The sequence below is a fragment of the Ovis canadensis genome, chromosome 2 (assembly GCF_042477335.2).
Source record: "Ovis canadensis isolate MfBH-ARS-UI-01 breed Bighorn chromosome 2, ARS-UI_OviCan_v2, whole genome shotgun sequence".
NCBI classification, from domain to species: domain Eukaryota; kingdom Metazoa; phylum Chordata; class Mammalia; order Artiodactyla; family Bovidae; genus Ovis; species Ovis canadensis.
In genome coordinates this window covers 144,958,518-144,980,728 of record NC_091246.1, presented here as the reverse complement: position 1 = coordinate 144,980,728, position 22,211 = coordinate 144,958,518, and the positions used below count along the sequence as shown (strand labels likewise).

Sequence of the window (22,211 nt, the reverse complement as noted above, 5' to 3'; positions counted from 1 at the left end):
CTTCCCGTTGCATCACATCAAGAGACTCATAGTGATAGTTTGTTCCATTATTGGTGATGTTAACCAAGTTTAATCACTTGGTTGGTATTCTGAGAGTCTAACATTATACCCTTTTACTTCCTGTTCCCTGCCTGAATCAATTAACGTGTTACCTGTTTTTGTCGTCATTCTTGAATTTGGCTAGTCAGAATTCCTTTAGGTCCCCGCTCAGTGCTTGAATACCTCTTTGCTCTTTACACACAATTCCAGGCTTACTTTGCCCTTCTTGCCAACCCTGATGTTATTTTAAAAAAGAAACATTCACATATTAAAAGTTTATTTTCTCTAGAAGAAAATTAGGATATCACTTTTTTTAGGTCTTTAAAATATTATAATAGTGAAAAATTAAGAAGCCTATGGTAACTAACTCCGCTTTTCTTGGTGAATAAAGTCCACGTTGGTTTTTTTTAACGGGTTCTTATCTCTGTTGTTAATATAGTTTTGGGGCAGTGTCGTGACAACATTGAGCCAAAAAAGTTGCCTATCTCTGAAGAGGAGCAGATATACCCCTGGGATACATGTGCAGCAGTTCATGACGTGAGGCTTTCATTATTACAACGTTATTTTAAGGATGTAAGTATTCTTTTTATTAAATGGTATTTTTGTCTGTAAAATTGATGGATATTTCTCTCCAAAGTTTTATATTTTTCTTCAACCAAATGTCTTTCTGACTTGGAATATGGAAGTTTATTAGAAAAAAATTAGTATGTGGATAGTAATAAATAGAAGTCAGTTAACACATAAAAATTTCAGGTTTCAAATATTATGCCTTTGTTTTGAATGTTGTTTATTATAAGATATACAAATTCAGTTCAGTGGAATGATAAGTTTATATTATCATTTTATACACTTTTATGTATTATTTTATACATGTTATAAAAACTTTAGATGTGGCACTTAAGTTTTATGAAGATTTTTGCTTCTCCCTTTTTCATTTAAAGATACACAATAAAGTCTCATGATGCTTTGATATGCATAGTAGGACAGATTTATCATGGCTTCTATGATTTCTTGTTGTGAACTTGGTGAATTTTTTTCCCCTGGCTCTTTGTACTTTGTGGCTCCAGCTCTCAGATATTCATAAGACTTAGATCAACTCAGTTTATTTAGTAGTGGCAACATTGTTAACTTCTTTGTAAAATTTTGATACCGTTTTTTAAATTTCCTGAGGGGTTATCAAATGGGGATTCCTTTCACCTGTTGTTATTTGATTCTGCTGTATTTTGAGTTAAGTAACATCTGTTAATAACTTAAAATACTTAAAATATAAAATGAAGCATTATTTTTAGTTATATATATACACACATATATAAAAATGTATATTAGTAGATTTCCAAATATAATTTCTTGATGTACATGATGTAATAAATTAAATGGAAGCAGCTAGTAGGATATGTGGCAGACAGAATACTTATATAGAATAAACAGTAACTGATCTAATGTGGTAAGAGTCAGAGTAGAGTGTGGGTCACTAGTCTGGATTAAGGATGTTTCCAGTGGATTCTGGAGGAGATGGTAACTCTAGATAGGGAGGTGTTAGGTAGAGTAGAAAGAATTTCAGATGAGGAAAACTGGGGCTTGGTTCTGATTCTGCCATTTCTTAGCAATGTGAGCTTGACCAAACACTCTCTCAGTTACCTCATCTGTAAAATAGGGCTCATAATGGTCTTTCATGCAGTAACCCAAAAGATCATTTTACATGTTATAAAGGTCAGTATAAAGGTAAAGTGGTATTTCTAATTTTCAAGTTACCTATTTAGGAGGGCTTGTTAGGCCTTATTAAGCAGTTTGGGTTAGGTAATGCAGATAATGCTTCTGTATATTTTCAGAGACTTTAAAATGAAATCATTATTTGGAAATAAGAAGTCTTTGTATATATACATGCATACATATATGTATACACAGACACACTTTCATACATTTTCTTTATTGTTTCTTCAGGTTTTCTGCAGCATGTGTATATATGTATATAGCTTTACTAACTGGAGACCAATTAATATCTTCATTTTGGAGAAAATTGTGCTGAATTCTACTTTTGCAGAAATTCAGTGCCAACTTTATTTAGGTTTTTTTTTTTTTCCCTGATGTAATCCTGGTTTTAATGTCAGCATTTTTAATTACTTGAGTAAATGAGTAAAGATGGATCCTAAGGCCAAATAGAAAATAAAAATAACTTAGTCAAAAGATAACTCAAACCTAAGGTCATAATAATTTGAGGGAAGGGGAGATCTAATAAAGGAGAGAAAAAGTAGCATATCTCTTCTTGTAGTCAGAAAAGCTATTCATTTCTAAGGAAAAAAAAAACCTTTTTTTAAAAAAAAGCTGTGAACTGATAGTTGAACTGGATTGAATCTGTTTTGTTTTCGTGAGTGATTGTGAGGTTTTATTTCTTCTTCATGAGTACTTTCGTGTACTTCATAATGGCTATTTTACTTATAAATAGTGTGTTCCCTGGACCTCTGGAGGTCTAGGGCCATTTTTTTCTATTGGTTTTATAATCCCTTCAGGGCTTCCCAGGTGGCTCAGTGATAAAGAATCCTCCTGTCAATGCAGGAGATGTGGGTTTAATCCCTGGGTCAGAAAGATCCCCTGGAGAAAGAAATGGCAACCCACTCCAGTATTCTTGCCTGGGAAATCCCATAGACAGAGGAGCCTGAAGGGCTACAGTCCATGGGGTCATAAGAAAATCATATGTGATTTAGTGATTAAACAACAACAGGTGTGAAGGTGTGGAAGTTGCTCAGTCGTGTCCAACACTTTGTGACCCCATGGACTATGTAGCCCGCCAGGCTCCTCTGTCCATGGAATTCTCCAGGCAGGAATACTGGAGTGGGTTACCATTCCCTTCTTCAGGGCATCTAACATATGCTTGGGTATTGTGGATGCTTACTGGATTTCAGTTTTGTAGCCAGACCACATAGAGAAGAAGAGTTGTTACCAGTAGACACTGAATATAGAATTAAACTGCATAAATTCTGCTCTCTTCATATCAAATGCATACTTTTTATAAAGTTGACCTGTAGAATTTCAGTCATATAAGAGAGTGTGTTTACTAGTGAAGTTGGAAGTGTTATATATGAGAGCTATGACACTCATGTATAAATAGGGAAGGAGGGAACCTGAGCTTTGGAGTCAGATAGATCTGGGTTGAACTTGGGCTTTACCACTTTTAACTGAGTGCTCTTGGTCAGCTTTCAGTCCCTTTTTATTAAAAGAAATAAGACTGCTTACTGCATCAGTTCAGTTCAGTTCAGTCGCTCAGTCGTGTCCGACTCTTTGCAACCCCATTAATCGCAGCACGCCAGGCCTCCCTGTCCATCACCAGAGTTCACTCAGACTCATGTCCATCGAGTAAGTGATGCCATCCAGCCATCTCATCCTCTGTTGTCCATTTTTCCTCCTGCCCCCAAGCCCTCCTAGCATCAGAGTCTTTTCCAATGAGTCAGCTCTTCACATGAGGTGTCCAAAGTACTGGAGTTTCAGCTTTAGCATCATTCTTTCCAAAGAAATCCCAGGACTGATCTTCAGAATGGACTGGTTGAATCTCCTTGCAGTCCAAGGGACTCTCAGGAGTCTTCTCCAACATCACAGTTCAAAAGCATCAATTTTTCGGCACTCAGCTTTCTTCACAGTCCAACTCTCACATCTATACATGACCACTGGAAAAACCATAGCCTTGACTAGACAGACCTTTGTTGGCAAAGTAATGTCTCTGCTTTTCAATATGCTATCTAGGTGGGTCATACCCTTTCTTCCAAGGAGTAAGCGTCTTTTAATTTCATGGCTGCAGTCACCATCTGCAGTGATTTTGGAGCCCCCCAAAATAAAGTCTGACACTGTTTCCACTGTTTCCACATCTATTTACCATGAAGTGATGGGACTGGATGCCATGATCTTCGTTTTCTGGATGTTGAGCTTTAAGCCAACTTTTTCACTTTCATCAAGTGGCTTTTTAGTTCCTCTTCACTTTCTCCTATGAGGGTGGTGTCATCTGCATATCTGAGGTTATTGATATTTCTCCCGGCAATCTTGATTCCAGCTTGTGCTTCTTCCAGCCCGGCGTTTCTCATGACGTACTCTGCATATAAGTTAAATAAGCAGGGTGACAATGTACAGCCTTGACGTACTCCTTTTCCTATTTGGAACCAGTCTGTTGTTCCATGTCCAGTTCTAACTGTTGCTTCCTGACCTGCATACAGATTACTCAAGAGGCAGAACAGGTGGTCTGGTATTCCCATCTCTTTCAGAATTTTCCACAGTTTATTGTGATCCACACAGTCAAAGGCTTTGGCATAGTCAATAAAGCAGAAATAGATGTTTTTCTGGAAAAAGTTTTAATAAATATTGAGGTGAAGTTTCAGTGTTAAACAGTACAGAGGTGGGCACATTATTGAACGTTGGTCTTTCTGAAATGTAGGTCTCTTATTAGTAAATGATCTCTTGCTTTTTTTGACTCTAGCAAATTTAAAAAAGACATCTAACAGTTACATAGACAAATGACATACTATTTTCAGTTTTAAAACTAACAGCTTATGTATTAAAAGGAAAGATTAATTATATTTTGTAGTACATTGTCAAAGAGAATAGCTTATTTGCTACCTACCAACCATTCTAAAATGATCTAATACCCAAATCTGCTTCTACTTAAAGTGGCTCCAAAACATAAAATAGAGATGAGCAGGTGTCCTGTTGTTTTTCTGATAGGTAACAGTAGAAACCAGCTCACCTGCTGTGAGAGTTTGATTTGTGCTGTCTTCTAATCGGCTAGAAAGGCATTTTATACTGTGTGATGCTTTTAACTTTCAGAAGCTCGTGAAGAGTCTTGAGTTAATATTAAAATTCTGTTTACTATTATTTAAGATGGTTTGGTCATCTAATAGGCTATTTTCCAACATAAAAGTAAAATTGAATAGTTTGCTCTGTTTTGATGGCTCTCAAATTTTTCATCGTGTGCTGTCGCTCTTGTTAGACCTCGTACCTGATATTGCCCTGACTTGGCCATCTATTTGCTATAGACTCTAGAGGGCTTCCCTGGTGGCTCAGATGGTAAAAAATCCACCTGCAGTCCATGGGTCAGGAAAATCCTCTGGAAAAGGGAATGGCTACCCACTCAGTATTCTGGCCTGGAGAATTCTATGGACAGAGGAGCCTGGCAGTCTACAGTCCATGGGGTTGCAGAGAGTTGGACATGGCTGAATGATTTTCACTTTCACTAGAGGGTAAACTCAAGGTCAGGCTGAAATGCTGTTTGGCATAGGCCAAATGAAAATTTAAAGAAACTTACTTTAGGAGGAAAAGTCTAGACTGTTTATATGTTGAAAAGAAGGAATTAGCAGAGAAGAAGTTTAAAGAGAAAGAGACGATGAAAGCAATTAACTTTCAAAATTCATTTCCAGAGGGTATGTAGTTTGCTTATATAATCTGGGTTCCTTTTTGTCTTGTTTATTATATTAGACCCATATAAATGTTTAGGCAGTTTTTAAATTCTCATGAACAGATTTGTACTTTAGAAAGATGTGTGCAGGATGCATCATGGAGTTAAGAAAATTTATTTAAGAATTCTCTCCCCCACAACAGATCACATAGGCTTGACTGTTACAGTGGGAATAAAGAGAGAGAGGCCAAAATCATGAATTGTATAGGAGATAGATTTCATATAGTTAGGGAACTAATTATGTGGTATGAAGGAAAGGATGTGATGTAAATAACTTGTAGCTTTCTGATTTGGTGACTAAAACAGATGTAGAGTTTTTAAGCCAAGAGGAAGAGAAAGATTCATAGAGAAAATGAACATTTTTGACACATTGGTTTTATTTTATCTGCTGCTGCTGCTAAGTCACTTCAGTCATGGCCGACTCTGTGTGACCCCATAGACGGCAGCCCACCAGGTTCCCCCATCCCTGGGATTCTTCAAGCAAGAACACTGGAGTGGGTTGCCATTTCCTTCTCCAGTGCATAAAGTGAAAAGTGAAAGGGAAGTTAAACTGGAGATTTCTGGTTGCCAATTGAGTATTTGTATCTGGCATGCAGGCAAGAGACCCAACTTGGAGAATAGTTGAATATGCTAATTAAGTTCACTCAGGGAGAATAGTTTTAATAAGAGGAAAGCATTAAGAATTGAACCTTGAGGAATTTAAATATTGAAGGGGCAGATGATGGGAAAAAAAAAAAAAGGTCTTAAAAGGAGGCTTAAACCAAATGGTTAAAGAGACAGGAGAGAAACCAAAAGAGAGTGGCATTAAGGAAACGAGGGAAGTAAGCATTTGAAGAAGGCAGATGTTAAGGTTAGGTGTCACAGAGAAATCCAGTACCATGTAGAACAGGTAAAATAATCAGTGGCAGGATACTTTATTATATTTTATGAGGTAGAGAAAGGCTGATTCACAATTTTTCTCTTTTTTTACAAGTATAATTATTTGGAAGCTAAAACTATCTTCCAGATTTAAAGATATTGCCTCAGGGTTATCAAGTCAGGTGTTCCTTTATATCACAGAAATACAAAGCCCACATAGGTATAACAATATGAAATGATTGAGAGGTTTATGTCGATTTGTTTAGGTATGTTTCTGCTTCTTTAAAATTAATTGTATCTTGTCTTTTTTTTTTTTTTTTCAGAGTTCTTGTCTCTTGGCGGTATCAATTGGCTGGGAAGGAGGTGTTTATGTACAAACCTGTGGCCACACATTACATATCGATTGCCATAAATCTTATATGGAATCATTACGGGTAAGTTGATTGAAACATGTTCAATAAAGATGTTTGTGTCTTTTAGGGTATTAAATATTTTTTACAGCTTATATATCCTAATTCATCTTGGGTGATTATGATTGCCATTAGAACTATTCAGCTTCACAGTTCCTTGACCTCTTCAACTTCAGGGATTTCATTTTTTTACTTCACATTGGCAGCTGACTTCCGTGACTGTAGTTTTAGGTTTTGCTGCTTTAGCTCTAAAGTAGTAAGCTTGAATATACTGCCATACCATTATGGTAGAGCTCTTGTCAACGTCTCTGTCTTTACTCTCATTAGTGTGTTTTGCTTCTGACCTCAGCATCTCTAGTCCTTTGTTGTTCAGTTGCTAAGCTGTGTCCAGCTCTTTGAGACCCCATGTACTGCATCCTACCTAGTCCTTCCCTGTCCTTCACTATCTCCTGGAGTTTGCTCAGATTCATGTCCACTGAGTTGGTGATACTATTTAACCACCTCATCCTCTGCTGCCCTCTTCTCCTTACACTTTCAGTCTTTCCCAGCATCACGGTCTTTTCCAGTGAGGGGGGTCTCTTCACATCATGTGGCCAAAATACTGGCGCTTCAGCTTCAGCATCAGTCCTTCCCATGAATATTCGGAGTTGATTTCCTTTAGGATTGACTTGGTTTGAACTCTTTACAGTCTAAGGGACTCGCAAGAGTCTTCTCCAGTACCACAATTTGAAAGCATCTATTCTTTTCGCCCATTGCATTTGCCTAGTACACTAGCACTTTCCTCACCTCATTTTCTTGTACTATGTCCATTGTGCTGTTAATACTAGTCATTTAATACACCTCCTTTGACTTCATACCCAGGTAGCTGGCACTGTTAGAAAAATTGTAAAACTAAGCAGACTAGTACATATACACATCTGTGATTTCTTAAAATAGTGGCTCAACTGTGGATATTACTTATCAATTAATTTACCTGTCTTTGATCAATTCCCTCTCCTAGTCTCCTTAGCAACTATTCCAAACCTTTGCCTCCTCTATCCCAGACTCTTTGTCTAAATCCCAAGATGCCTTTCCCCTCATTAGAGTCTGTTGCTTCCTAACTTGAGAATTTTTAAAATGATAGATCATGGTGTGTGGTAGGATAGGAAAGGCCATATAAACTGAGGGAAAAGGGAGGGACTAAAAGAGATAGGAGTTGACAGTCAAAATGTAAGGTGTTTGAATTTACTATTTTCTGATATGGACAGTTCTTTGTCCTTACAAGATGAGGGTGTGTCATGGTAACAGGTGCTAGGATAGAGTAGAGGTTGAAGCCATTGGAGCTGCTGACGTCATGTAGCTGATGAGGTCGTGAAACTATGTAAGATTGGTTGTCTACATGCACATTGAAATTGTATAAGAGGATGGCAAAAGTTGGAGTGATGAAGAACACGAATCTAGTTACTGAAGTCTCCGGATATTAAGGGCAATGAATGACAGTAAAAAGGAAGGAAAAGGGGTGATCTCTTTAAATGACCTGAGCCACACAGGGAATGCAGCAATAGTGATCTTGAGCCAGCACTGGAGGTGAGAAGGATACCGGTGTTTGAGGGATGTGAGAAAATGAGCAGTGCCTATTTGAGAGGGCTTCTGGGGGTGCTTTAGGAAGAAACCTAGTTTCACTCGAGGCTAGGATGAAGACCTAGCAGTTTTAAAAATTATAGCTACAGAGAAGCTTGTCAAAGAATGTCCTTCAATTACTAGTACCCTTGTCTCAAACCTTTTAGTACACTCTTCTTGTATATCTTTAAAACTCACCTCACAAGTCTCCTTCTCTGGGAAGCCTTGTTTGTTGGATTTATCACACTGTTGTTTCTATTTGCTTTTAAATCGTCAGTAGCTTAAATGAAAATGTCTCTTAACTCTTTTTGCAGTCACATGGTACAGCATTTGACACATGATAGCAGTTTAGTATGTGTTTCTAGAATTGAATTTAAGAAGACATAGTGTTAGATTTTTAAGGTCTTGAAGAAATGAATGTCACAAAGTAAAAAAGGTAGAATTCAGTTCTTTGACCAAAGTATTTGAGATCCAAGATATAGTGGAATGAATAATATGTTAAAGAGTTGGGAAACCTAACTTCATTTGGACATTGTCATTAACTATCTTTGTGAAAGTCTTTCAGTCGTGTCCAACTTATTGTGACCTCGTGGACTGTACAGTCACGGAATTCTCCAGGCCAGAATACTGGAGTGGGTAGCCTATCCCTTCTCCAGGTGTTCTTCCCAACTCAGGAATCAAACTGGGGTCTCCTGCATTGCAGGCCGATTCTTTTACCAGCTGAGCTACCAGGGAAGCCCAAATATCTTTGTAACAGTGGGCAAATAAATTCATTTTTTTCTTTTTTGTATCCTTTTTTCTCATTATTTTTGTCTTGTTAGTAATAATGTTTATACTGTAGCATTAATGCATTTATTTTAGTACATTAAAAACATTTTGAGATTAAATCGTTAGGTTAGTGGCAAAACAAGAGAGACTACTGGAAAAAAGAGTAAGATAGTGGTTAGAACTATACAATAGCAACAGCCTAAAAGAGCAGAATAGATGAGGGTGGTGTCAGGCAAAAGAAGGAAACAGATGTAAAGCCTGGATTCTTTCCTTAAACTCTGGTTGGCTAGCATATGTTGTAATCTCATGAATAAGAGTTTCCTCCTAAGCATATTTGCAGTATGTATCTTTGTTTCAACCAATTTTTCTTACGCCTCCTATCAGAAACATCTGAAGGGATGCTGAATTAATTCCCCTCCTTATCACTTTTCTGAATATTTTAACTAAATCTTTTCCCTACCTGTTAAACCTAAATAAACCTAATGCATCAAGTCCAGTCAGTTTTGTTCAACTGTTAGAAATGTTAGAAGGTGTATCACATTTTGTTTTTAGACTTTCAGTCAGTTCAGTCGCTCAGTTGTATCCGACTCTTTGCAACGCCATGGACTGCAGCACCCCTGGCTTCCCTGTCCATCACCAACTCCTGAAGCCTGCTCAAGCTCATGTCTATCAAGTTGGTGATGCCATCCAACCATCTCATCCTCTGTTGTCCCCTTCTCCTCCCACCTTCAATCTTTCCCAGCATCAGGATCTTTTTCAAATGAGTCAGTTCTTTGCATCAGGTGACCCAAGTACTGGAGCTTCAGCATCAGGCCTTCCAATGAATATTCAGGACTGTTTTCCTTTAGGATTGACTGGTTTGATCTTCTTGCAGTTCAAGGGACTCTCAAGAGTCTTCTTCAACACCACAGTTCAAAAGAATCAGTTCTTCGGCACTCAGTCTTATGGTTCAACTCTCACATCCATACATGACTACTGGGAAAACCATAGGTTTGACTAGATGGACCTTTGTTGGCAAAGTAATGTCTCTGCTTTTTAATATGGTGTCTAGGTTGATCATAGCTTTTCTTCCAAGGAGCAGGCATCTTTTAATTTCATGGCTGTGGTTACCATCTGCAGTGATTTTGGAGCCCCAAAAATAAAAAGTCTGTCACTGTTTCCATTGTTTCCCATCTATTTGCCATGAAGTGATAGGACCGGATGCCATGATCTTCGTTTTCTGAATGTTGAGCTTTAAGCCAACTTTTTCACTCTCCTCTTTCACTTTCATCAAGAGGCTCTTTAGTTCTTCTTTACTTTCTGCCATAAGGGTGGTGTCATCTGCATATCTGAGGTTATTGATATTTCTCCTGGCAATCTTGATTCCAGCTTGTGCTTCATCCAGCCTGCATTTTTAGGCTTATATACTCTCAAAAGCTTGTCTATTCTGCCTCCAGTGACATGAGCACTGGGATAATCTTTGCAATAGTCACTTATAGATGATGAAAACAGAGCATGGTGTTAAGTGGAAGGTGATTCACTTTAATGTGACCTGCTTTTGAGTTACTCTTTATCTTAAATTCACATTTCACATTGATTGCATCATTATTTGAATGTTTCCTCCTGAGAGAAAAGTAGGATACTTAAGCAGTTCGTTGGTGATGGCAAGTGTTGCTTGATTGCTATGATTGTAAGAAGTGATTAGATAAGCTCAAGAGTTAAGTGACTTTGTTTTTATGACATGCAGTAGAGATCTTTTTTGTATGGTTTATTTATTTACTCTAAAATATAGAGATGTTAATCTTGTTTTCTGTAAAAGTATGCATCATATAACTGTATGTTTGTTTCATCTTTTAGAATGACCAGGTTCTTCAGGGCTTCTCAGTGGACAAAGGCGAATTCACATGTCCTCTCTGCAGGCAGTTTGCTAACAGTGTTCTTCCTTGTTATCCTGGAAGCAATGTTGAAAACAACCTTTGGCAGCGTCCTAGTAACAAAAGCATACAAGATCTCATAAAGGAAGTGGAGGAGCTGCAAGGACGTCCGGGAGCTTTCCCAGTAAGCATCAGTGTAAGGCAGAAATATCCTGCTTAACCTAGCTCTGCTTTTCAGCTTTAATTTTTGTTCCATTTCTAAGTTACTCTGGACCTTTAAACATTTAGTAGAAATTGCTTTTAGAGGTTTTTCTTTTCCATTGGTGGTTATCAAAAACAAAAATGAGAGTAATAGAAGAAATGATTGCTAAAGGCTATACTTTTCCTTAATATCAGTTGTTATAATTTTAGTATATGCCTTCCAGATCATGAAATTCTATAAGCTTAGATATGGTTATGTTGAAATATTTAAAAATGAAGTTAAACCTTATATATATCTTGCAATGTAAAGCTAATCTTTTAAAAATATTCCCATTAGGTATATTAGAATTAAGATGATACACACACACACACACTTTGTGTGTAAGTATAGATTTACACACATATTTCTATGTATTAGAGAGGTCAAATATTGTGTATATGATCGAAGCATCTACCATAAGTCAGTCTGTTTTACTATGAAATTTAGTATGAGTGAACTCATCTTTTATCTCTTCCAGTAGGATTTATTTTTTTGATTTAAATTCTTGAATTTTTCACTTTTATCACAGATTGATGTTGTGATACCTGAGAGAAGTGAGAGCTATGCACAGTAAACGCAGTAAATTAGTGAAACCTATGAATATGTGATTTTTTAAACAAATCTGTATTTCAGAGCTACTCGTTTTTCTCAACTGAAGACTAAGATTTGTGTCTGTGTGGCTTTTTCTTTTGCAAATCCAAATTTTTATGTATTTAAAATATGCTTGAAGTAAGAGGCACATTAGTATTAGTCCTGAAAAAAATGTGTTTAAATGAAAGATTTTTTATAAGCATGGGAACTGTTCTATGGTTCAGTTCAGTTCAGTTGCTCAGTTGTGTGCGACTCTACGACCCCATAGACTGCAGCACACCAGGCCTCCTGTCCTTCACCAACTCCTGGAGTTCACTCAAACTTATGTCCATTGAGTTGGTGATGCCATCCAACCATCTCATCCTCGGTCGTCCCCTTCTCTTCTCACCTTCAATCTTTCCCAGCATCAAGGTCTTTTCAAATGAGTCAGCTCTTCGCATCAGGTGACCAAAGGATTGGCATTTCAGCATCAGTCCTTCCAATGAATATTCAGGACTGATTTCTTTTAGGATGTGTTGGTTGAATCTCCTAGCAGTCCAAGGGACTCTCAAGAGTCTTCTCCAACACCACAGTTCAAAAGCATCAATTCTTCAGCACTCAGCTTTCTTTATAGTCCAGCCTCTCACATCCATACATGACTACTGGAAAAACCATAGGTTTGACTAGACGGACCTTTGTTGGCAAAGTAATATCTGTGCTTTTTAATAAGCTGTCTAGTTTGGTCATAACTTTTCTCTCAAGGAGTAAGCATCTTTTAATTTCATGGCTGCATTCACCATCTGCAGTGATTTTGGAGCCCCCCAAAATAAAGTCAGTCACTGTTTCCCAATCTGTTTGCCATGGAGTGATGGGACCAGATGCCATGATCTTAGTTTTCTGAACATTGAGCTTTAAGCCAGCTTTTTCACTCTCCTCTTTCACTTTCATCAAGAGGCTCTTTAGTTCTTTGCTTTCTGTTCTGTGGTTGAATAATAGTATAAAATTAGGATGCCTCTAAGATAAGAGAAAATATTTCTTGATCTGTTTTATTTTGGTATACTAAATATATTTTTAGCTGATAGCTAATAGATATCTATTTTGATTTTAAACCTTAATTTCATAGTATGCTTAAATGATAAACACTGTAGTGTTAGACTATTATTAGAGAAAATGAATATACATAAACTTTTAATATATGTTTGTGTTTTTTTTACAGTCAGAAACCAACTTAAGTAAAGAAATGGAATCTGTAATGAAAGATATAAAAAATACCACTCAGAAGAAATATAGAGATTATAGCAAGACTCCAGGCTCACCAGATAATGATTTTCTTTTTATGTATTCTGTTGCTAGGTAGGTATATATAGTATATAGTTTTATATTTACTTGAGTAATAGTAGTTGATTTTATTGTTTTGTCATTCATATTTATATGAAGAAAGGTTGCATATTTTTAATGTGGTTAACATTATGGCTAGTTTTAGAACCTCCTTGGAAGTCTATAAAAGTGCAGTTTTCATTGCCTTAGGTGTTTTTATTTTAATAAAATATTGGTTTAAGTGTTATTAATCATCATAGAGTATGTGAGGAAAAGTATACTATTCACATTTGAGGACAGATATCTACCTCAAAGCATGTGAGTATTATATATGAAGTATGTTGTTAAGAAATCACTGTTCAAGTCCTGTCAAAAAGCAATAATACTAATAACTGAAGAATTATAATATGTTAAGTACTTTTAATTTCTAAAAAAAGAAGTAAGAACAGTAAGAAGAACTTATTTGGTTTGTTTTAAGCTTGTTAAAGATCTAGTAATGTTCTAGAAGACTATAGGTTGTTTAGAAAGTCAGATAAAGGAGAGGAAACTCCTGTTTCCTGATCTCTTGATCAGACATGTTCTAAACCTCTATGAGTAGCTACCAGAGACTCAAGGAAGTGGAGGTAAATAGTTCTCATCTTTCAGATTAGGTAGAAATAGTCTATAATTAACTGAGTAGGTGTTCAGTACCTAAAAAGTAATTCTAAATAGGAATTTTAGAAAACTTAGTTGAATGAAATAGAGACACATTAAAAAAAATGGGAGAGAAGCAAGTACAGTTAGGAACTTGTAAGCACGTTCTGCTGGATCTGATATTGTCGACCCTTGAATGTCTCTAGAAGCATACTTGGTATTTTGCCGAAGTAATATTGTAATAGGTAAGATTTAGAGAAGTGATATGGCTTGAAGTCATGCAACAAGTTAGTGGTAGAGTAGGACTAGAACTCAGGGATAGCGTTCTTTCCCTTAGTGTTCTTTTTGCTTTCCTTTGTTCAGCTTCTATAAGTCATATATATGTGCAGTTCATCATGGCCATTCTCTGCTCCATTCCTGAGTAGAGGGTAAGGAAAGAGTGAATGGTCTCTGTACTCTTTTGACCCTAGGGAAAATGGAACCAGATGTAAGAAAATTGCAACAAGTGAGTTAGACCTCAAGATAAGGAAACATTAGTTTTTGATCTGAGAATGCAAATATTGGACAGGGATTGATATAATGGGATCTAATGGTTTGGGAAGTAACTTTCTAGTCTGCCATTCTTAAGCTATTGTTGGTATTTATCCTGGATGCTTTCAGGAGAGATATAACAGTTAATCTATCATTTTGCCTCTGAAGGGTTACCAATTGCATACTTGCAATAAAGTATACTTTATGTGAAAACTAAATTGAATGTAATTTAATTTTGCCATGTTTCAAGGTTTTGTAAAACTTCTGTATGATATTGTAATAATGTTGTAGAAGATTGGAATGGATGTAGACTTTATGCTCTCTATATCTATATATGTATACATATAAACATACACACATATTTATGTTACTTGTGTATTCATGCCTTTGATTTTATTAGACTGATCTTAAAAGAAAATCCTGGTTCAGTGGGAATGATCTGTATGTGGAATTTTGCCATATTATGATAAATCAAATAATTTGATTTAATTTGGTAGAAATTTTGGAATTCCTGTCTCTTGGTTTTAAATATATAAAGTATTTATAGAATATATTTATATAATGTTTAATAGAAATATTTAGAAAGCTTACTGTGATAATGGGAAACTTTTGGAATCAACGTATTTTTGTTTTTCTTTTTTATATAGAAGCAGGGACAGATATTAAATGTTGTTTCCTAAGGCTGCATGTAGAGAAATGTAGAAAATATACTCTCCTATCTCCCCTTCCTTCTCCGATCCTTATTGATAAACTCTAAAGCAACGATATAGTGATTCCAAAAGTGAAAGTATATAACCTTTAAAAACTTTATCCTTTGGTTAAAATTACCAAGGCTGTTGTAATGTTCTCACAGTGAGATTGCATGCCTTCTCTAAGTTTTACTTAATCATTAAAAAGAAACACATAAAACAAAGTGACTGAAAAATTAACAAAAACATGAACTGAAGAAACAAAACATGTTGTATTCTGTTTGAATAAGATGTAACTTTTTCAAGGTAGTAAACCAGATCTTTGCAGTTATCTTCTGCCCAGTGTATAATCTTGGTTCATTAAATACTTATGATTATAGATTGTGATCATTTTTATGCCTAAAAGGTAAGCATTGAAATATTTAGCAGATTTAAAATAGTTTAAAAAGTGTTTAGAAATAAAATTAATTTCAGTTAACTTTTGAATTAAATGTTGTGATTCTTAAATGTATAGTCGTTGTATAGTGTATAGTGTGAATGTGTGCGTTTTTGACATTTGCAATTTGAATGAGATACAACCCTAGTTTCCCAGAACTCAATTCCTTGTATCTATATAACTAATTTTGTTTGCTCTTTGGGGAGCTTAAAGTTTTTGATGTTTAGAAACAAAATATTTCTAGTAGGTAACTAGCATGTGAAGCTTTTTCTTTTAATAATTGTTTTCAAGCTTTGTTTTTGGTAGGACAATATGTTTCTCTTTGTTTTTAATTTTATTTCCATGGTAAAGCATTGGAGGATTTTCTGAGGGCAGCAGAGAAGAAATTGTTGGAATGGCCTTTTTTTTTGTTGCATTAAAATTAGTCAAAATTACTGTATTCAAATTTTAATGTATTTCTAAGAAGCATTTTGTTACAGTTACCAGTCATTCAGATGGATTATGGAAAGTTAATTTTGGGGAAGAAAGCTTTCTCCATTTCAGTGTCAATTAATTATTTCTTTATTGAAACAATGAATCACACTTATTTGAGTAATTGATTTTTCTAAAGATTTTGGACCCAAAGTTATATTTAGCTTAGAGTTATTAGTGAGTAGTCCTTAGGGTGTATATAGTGAGAAACATGGAAAGAAGGTGATACATGAGTAATTGCAATGTAGATGGACAGATATCTTTAAGATTTGAGTGGATAAACTGTTCAGTAGAGTGAATGCACCTTGCTTTATACATTGGTTGCATTGTAAGTTTAAACTTTTTAAGCTAATTATATTTGAAGTGAAAAGAATGATTACTAAAACACCAAATTGTGAATACTTATTTTTAATTGGAAGCATTTAAAAAAATTTATTTTTCTTGGAGTATAGTTGCTTTAGTGTTGTTAGTTTCTGCTATATAGCAGAGCTATATAGCAAAGAATCAGCTATATGTTTACATATATCCCCTCTCTTTTGGATTTCCTCCCATGAATCCTTATAAAACCAAAGGAAGGATTAATAAGATAGAGAATAAATTACAGAGACTAGAGAATATTATCACTGGTTACATATCAAAACAAAGTGAGGGCCAGTTCCTGGGAATTTTTTGAACACTTTCCTAGGTACCATCAGGGATTTAGAAGCTGTGTTTGAAATGGCTCCTGCTCTCCAGGAATTTACAGTTTAGTTGGAGAGACAACTGTTTAGGATGGAATATATTTTGTTTAAAAATATATATCATATTGAGAAAGTGCTGTAGAACTTCAAAAGGGAAGATGAGCTGATTGAAATATAAGGTATGTAGAAATGCTTCCTTCCTGTTCGAAGAAAAGGGGGTTAGTTCTCCCTAACTCCTGCAGAAGTTAGAGTTTGAGCTGAGTATTCGATAATATAGGCCATGCCATGGTATGATGTTTTCTTCTCTGAGAAATTGAATTACTTGGTCAACTAGTAGAGGTAGGCCCAGGCCTTGCACCCACATTATACGAGTATGTATTTCAGTGTCTCTCTGTGTGTATGTGTTTATACACACATTTATTTTTCAAAGTATAGCTCCAAAAATATGTTAGTGCCAAAAACAGGGTAAAAGGGAAAGCATACTTGGAGAAGCAAAAATAGTTGGAGTTTTTATATGGGTATGTCTAGGGTGGCCATCATGATAGGCTTCAGGCAGTCTTTCTCATTTTTCTTTTAAATACAGAGATTCTCTCTTTTTTTTTTTTTTCTCCCTTCCAGACTAATTTGAATGTGTTTGTGTTAGGAAATATAGAAAGTTGTGTCTGCTTCTCTCCAGGAGCAAAAAGGCTTGAAAAACTTATGCTTCCAATACATCTTTATTTTTATATCATCCATTCAGGACGGCAGAGACAGAATACTGTTTTGATTTTCAACAGTGAGGGAAGGGCAGACATGGGGACATGACACATTTGTATGTTCTTTTGTCTAGCAAGACTTAAGGGGCCAATTTTGTTATAAATTATATAAGGAAACGCTGATTGATAGGGCTTCTGACATAGTGATTTTTAAAAATTCTAGATACTATACGAACCCTTTAGATAGGTAGTTGGTTTTTTTTTTTTAACTCAGAAGAAATGTTGTACAGGAGATCTTACAACCATAATCTGAAGTTAACTAATTACATTTGGCAGTTTTCTTTCAAGTATCCTTTAAAAATCAAATTTCTGGTAACATGTTTATCATCCTTTCAAATATCTTATTTGATGGCACAATAAATAGACTTGTTCTTGTACTTATTTTTTAATGAATACTTTTGCAAATTATGCTGAAATAAAAGTTGACATTCTGGTTCTGACTTTCATTTGTAAGAATTAATTGTGTTTCTGGTTAGCTCTGTTAAAAGTACTAACTAGGAAATCTTAGTTTTTATAAGAGAATATAGCCATTAATTTTTTTCTACAGATTAGGCAACTGAAGATTTGTGAAAACAAAATGTATTGATCTCATTTATATTCCCTTGATGAAGGAACACATGCTGGTCTCCGCTCGCTTTCTGTCCACTAATATGAAATCCTTGTCCCTGCTTCCTTGCTGGTAGGTTTTTAGAAGTTCAGTGAGCAATGCAAATCGCCTGAAGGGTGGAAAATTCCCTTGTCACACAGATGCCCTTATCAGCAGCAACCAGATGGAGCTCTGAGCAGGAACATTATCAATGTTAAATTGCTTTTTCTCCCCCCTGAGTAGAAAGGATTAAAGCATTTCTTTAGAAATGGGTGGCAAATATACAGATTTAGAAATATTAATATTTTTAACAGTTTGCATTTATAAGTAAATACATGAAAATAATGTTTCAAAACATTCTATGTTCAAGATACAGCCAAAACCATCTCAAAATGTTTTGTTTTAAATAAAACTGGGTACTATTCTTTCCTGAATTTACTTGTAAAGAGTAAGCTTGAAATGTTGCCTTTTTTTTTTTTTAAGATAAAGGATATTTCACTATTAGTGTCATATACATATCTTGGATATAAACTTCATTTATTCAGTTTTAGTTGTGGAAAGTAAAGGTGTGTTTAAGTTTGTTAATAATGTTGAAGTAAAAATACACACAATCACTCAATTTTCATTTATTATCAAAATTAATTGGCTATTTTACTGTTACTGCTTTTGAGTAAATCTTTAGATTCTGCATCAGTTTGATTTTTGAAATGTCAATCTACTAATTATTGCTATTCTTTAAGCTAATAGTTGCTGAATATATTGTAATTCCAGATCTATATGAACAATACTATTGTTTAGCAGTGTCAATAGTTATATATTTTAATAAAACTATAATTTTAGAAGTCTATAAAAGAAACTGCTGTTAATTATATGTGTTGTTCATATCCACTTTGATGTTAGTGATTTTGTTTCTTAATATTGGCTCCAATGAATGATAACCATTTCTCTGATAGAAAAAATTGGTATGCCCTTGTGTTTTATATGCCAGTAACCACCTAATCAGTGGCTGACAGAGTACAGATTCTTTCATCAGATTCATATGCAGGTTTTTGAAACGTGTTGCAGTTTTTTTCCTTAAGGCATAGTTTTTAGTATTTGCCAACAGCTGGGATTTTGCAACAATTACACTGTGACATGTGCAGTTTTGCAGGTATAAATATGAACATATGAGTAAGGGTAGATAAAATGTTCCCCTTTTTTATTTCTAAGTATCAGGTAAAATACGATTGTTACTGATATTGCATAAACCATAATTTTGCAAATAAAAAAGTTGAAGAACTTTATTTAGGTTAATTCAGACATGCCAATAAAACAAAAGTATTGCTTTAACCTAATGACTGAGATGCATTTTAATGCTTTGCTTACAGAACCAACTTGGAACTTGAATTAATTCATCGAGGAGGGAATTTATGTTCAGGTGGCGCAAGTACAGCTGGTAAAAGGTCCTGTTTAAGTAAGTATTAAGCAGTGCTAACTTAAAAAAAAATCCTAATTATGTCATGAAAGCACATGCAGGCAAAGTGGTCTTTTAGTGTATTTTCAGGTTCTTTTTATGTTTTGTATAATCACTTTTAATAGTGATTCTATGCTTTAAATCATTAATCATGTACTTAGAAGAATCATGAATATTTAGCTCTTTCTATACTGTGATTACTCAGTAAGTAAATGTAATTAGTCAGAATTACATTGGTTCAAAATTAAAAGTATATTCTTCTCAACTATAGATTGTCCTCAAACTTAAATTCCTTTAAAGAGTTTTTATGTTGTGTGGACTTAAGAAAAACTTTTTATAAAGACAATTTGTGTCGCCTATGGATTATAGCTGCTATTATTCAGTAAACAGATTCGTACTGTATTTTGATGTATACAAATAGATTAAAATGGTAGATGTTTGCTCTTATTTATGAATATGTTAAAACACTAGTAATTATTTAAAATCAATATTTTTAAAAAATTTGTATATTATTTTAGAAAGATATATATGTAATTTTAGAATTATTTCAAAGCGAAGGACTGATCAAAAATACCTTGCAATTTCTAATAAAAAGATAATAACTTGTGTGAAACTTAAACCAAGTTAATTTTGAAATTCTTACTAGTTGTATTAGATTTTTTTATCACTTTGTACTTAGAAATTTAAGGTTTTGAAAATTATTGTTTACTAAGTATTTAATCTTTATTAACCCCTTGATGTAGGCACTTAAACACTACTTACACCTAGTGATTTAATATGTTTTATAGGGGAAGCTGTTAATAAATCGGAGTACTAGCTTCTAGTCTGTTTCAATTGGTAGAAACGATAATTTCACTTTTATTCTTTCTTGTTAATTTGTTGTTTAGTATTGGTTGATGTAATAGTTCAGAAACTTATATTAGAAAGTGTTTAGTAAAGGAATTTTAGTTTTATGTTCAAAATCTACTTTTTTTTCCCCGAGGTACTTAAATTTATACAGAGGCTTGTAAATGGTGAATTTATCCAGAATGCTAAAATTAGTAGTAAAAGTCTTAACAGCATCCGCTTCAATTATCACCGTCAATTTTACTTTGAATTATTAAGTTGATAGCTATTTCCAGGCTTCTGTTCTTTTTATTTTCTAATTTAGTGAATATGAAATTTCAATGTGACAGTATAGAAGCAGCCATGATGAAGCTTATCCTAAATATAAGTTAATACTGTTTTTAGTTTTCTTCTTTTCCTTATCAATTGTGTTAGCTTCCCTCCCAGCTTTATTAAGATATGACTGACAAATAAAACAATTTATGTATTTAAGTTGTACAACATGATGGTTTTGATTTTAGTTTTCATCTGACTTATTATTGTGCAGTTACTTACGCGTTACTTATCCTATTTATTTGTAAAAGCAGCTCTGTGAATCATATGTGCAGAAAGTTATATGTTCTATAAAATCCCACTATATTGCAAGTATATAAACTTAATGTATTTATTATTTACTCAAGCCTAACTCAAACCTAATTTAACACAAGAACGTATTGATGGTGTTTCATAGGTTCCTATGAAATATTAAATCAAATATCTCACTTTTTCATCTTCCCAGTAGTTCTCTAAGGGTATTAGTAAATAAAAATTCTCTTTTCTCTGGAGTCTGCTCACAAGTCGATATTTTCCTTTTCCCATTCATTAGTTTCTATCCCATTCATTAGTTTCCCTCTTAAATATATTATTTTAAAAAGTCTTGTCTTTTTTTCATAATATTTTGGTGAAAGAGAAAATGCTCCACTAATTAAGCAAATGATAAGGAAAGTTACACTTTTGGAATAATGTTCCATCACAAATTCCTGATGAAATTGAAGTTTAGTAAAAAAAATATTAATGCCTGATATATAATTGGGCTTCCCTGGTGACTCAGATGGTAAAGAATCTTGCCTGCAATGTGGGAGACCTGGGTTCAATTCATGGGTCAGGACAATCCCCTGGAGAAGGGAATGGCTACCCACTCCAGGATTCTTGCTGGAGAAACCCATGGACAGAGGAGCCTGGCAGATTACAGTCCATGGGGTTGCAAAGAGTTGGACATGAATAAACAACTAACACACTGAGAGATAATTATGAATGGAGACACACACACAGTGGGGGTAGGTGGAGAAGAAGATTGTTCTATTAATAACAATGAAAGCAGAAAATATTATCAGCCAAATTTATACTGAAAAATCAAATAGTCTTGGAATAATGCTTTCAGCACTTCCATATTCAAATAAGTTTTTTTAGTACTGAGCAAAAATGACCAGTACCCAATCAGAGTAAAGGTTCCTAAATATGTATCTGGGAAATTTTCTGCAGTAAAAAATGAGCATTATTAATTCACATAGCAATATACTATGGTATTTTAATAATACTTTACATTTGTAGTTTTAAAGTTTATAAAGTACTTTCACAGAAATTATTGTCTTTAGAATGATCATGTGAAATAGATGTTATCTCTTTTTCATAGAAAAGGAAACTGAACTTCAGAGTGATTGCATTGCCAAGTCATACAGCGGAAAATGTCAAAGCTTGCAGTTGAACTCAGCTCTCTGACATTAAATTCAATTATGTAAGACTTACCTCTTACCCTTAAGTGTCCCAAAGGATGCAGTACCCTTACAAACATCCATCCATGCGCTTAGTCACTGCACACTGTTGCCTTGGGCTCTTTTCAGGCTCTGCCATGCTATCTGTCCTGTTAACTTGCTTATCTTTGCCAGCCTTTCACTCTGAATCTTATTTTTGTTTTGGACCACTCCTTTAGACATTTTCTCAAATCCTTGTTCCTTCTTTGGATACCAGTTGGTTCTCCTTTATTTTTCACCAGTTTGCTGGCTGGTTCCCTCTTACTTCTTCCC

At 34.8% G+C, this 22,211-nt stretch overlaps 1 protein-coding gene across 1 annotated transcript in view; it reads left to right on the top strand.

Annotated features, from left to right (window-relative positions):
* UBR3 (ubiquitin protein ligase E3 component n-recognin 3) overlaps positions 1 to 22,211 on the top strand; it is a 200,412-nt gene that overhangs the window by 138,704 nt on the left and 39,497 nt on the right. Inside the window, exons 26-30 of the mRNA XM_069577308.1 lie at positions 479 to 612; positions 6,655 to 6,765; positions 10,945 to 11,145; positions 12,989 to 13,125; positions 19,238 to 19,323. Of these exons, the coding sequence (XP_069433409.1) occupies positions 479 to 612; positions 6,655 to 6,765; positions 10,945 to 11,145; positions 12,989 to 13,125; positions 19,238 to 19,323 (669 nt within the window). The remainder of the gene's footprint in view (positions 1 to 478; positions 613 to 6,654; positions 6,766 to 10,944; positions 11,146 to 12,988; positions 13,126 to 19,237; positions 19,324 to 22,211) is intronic.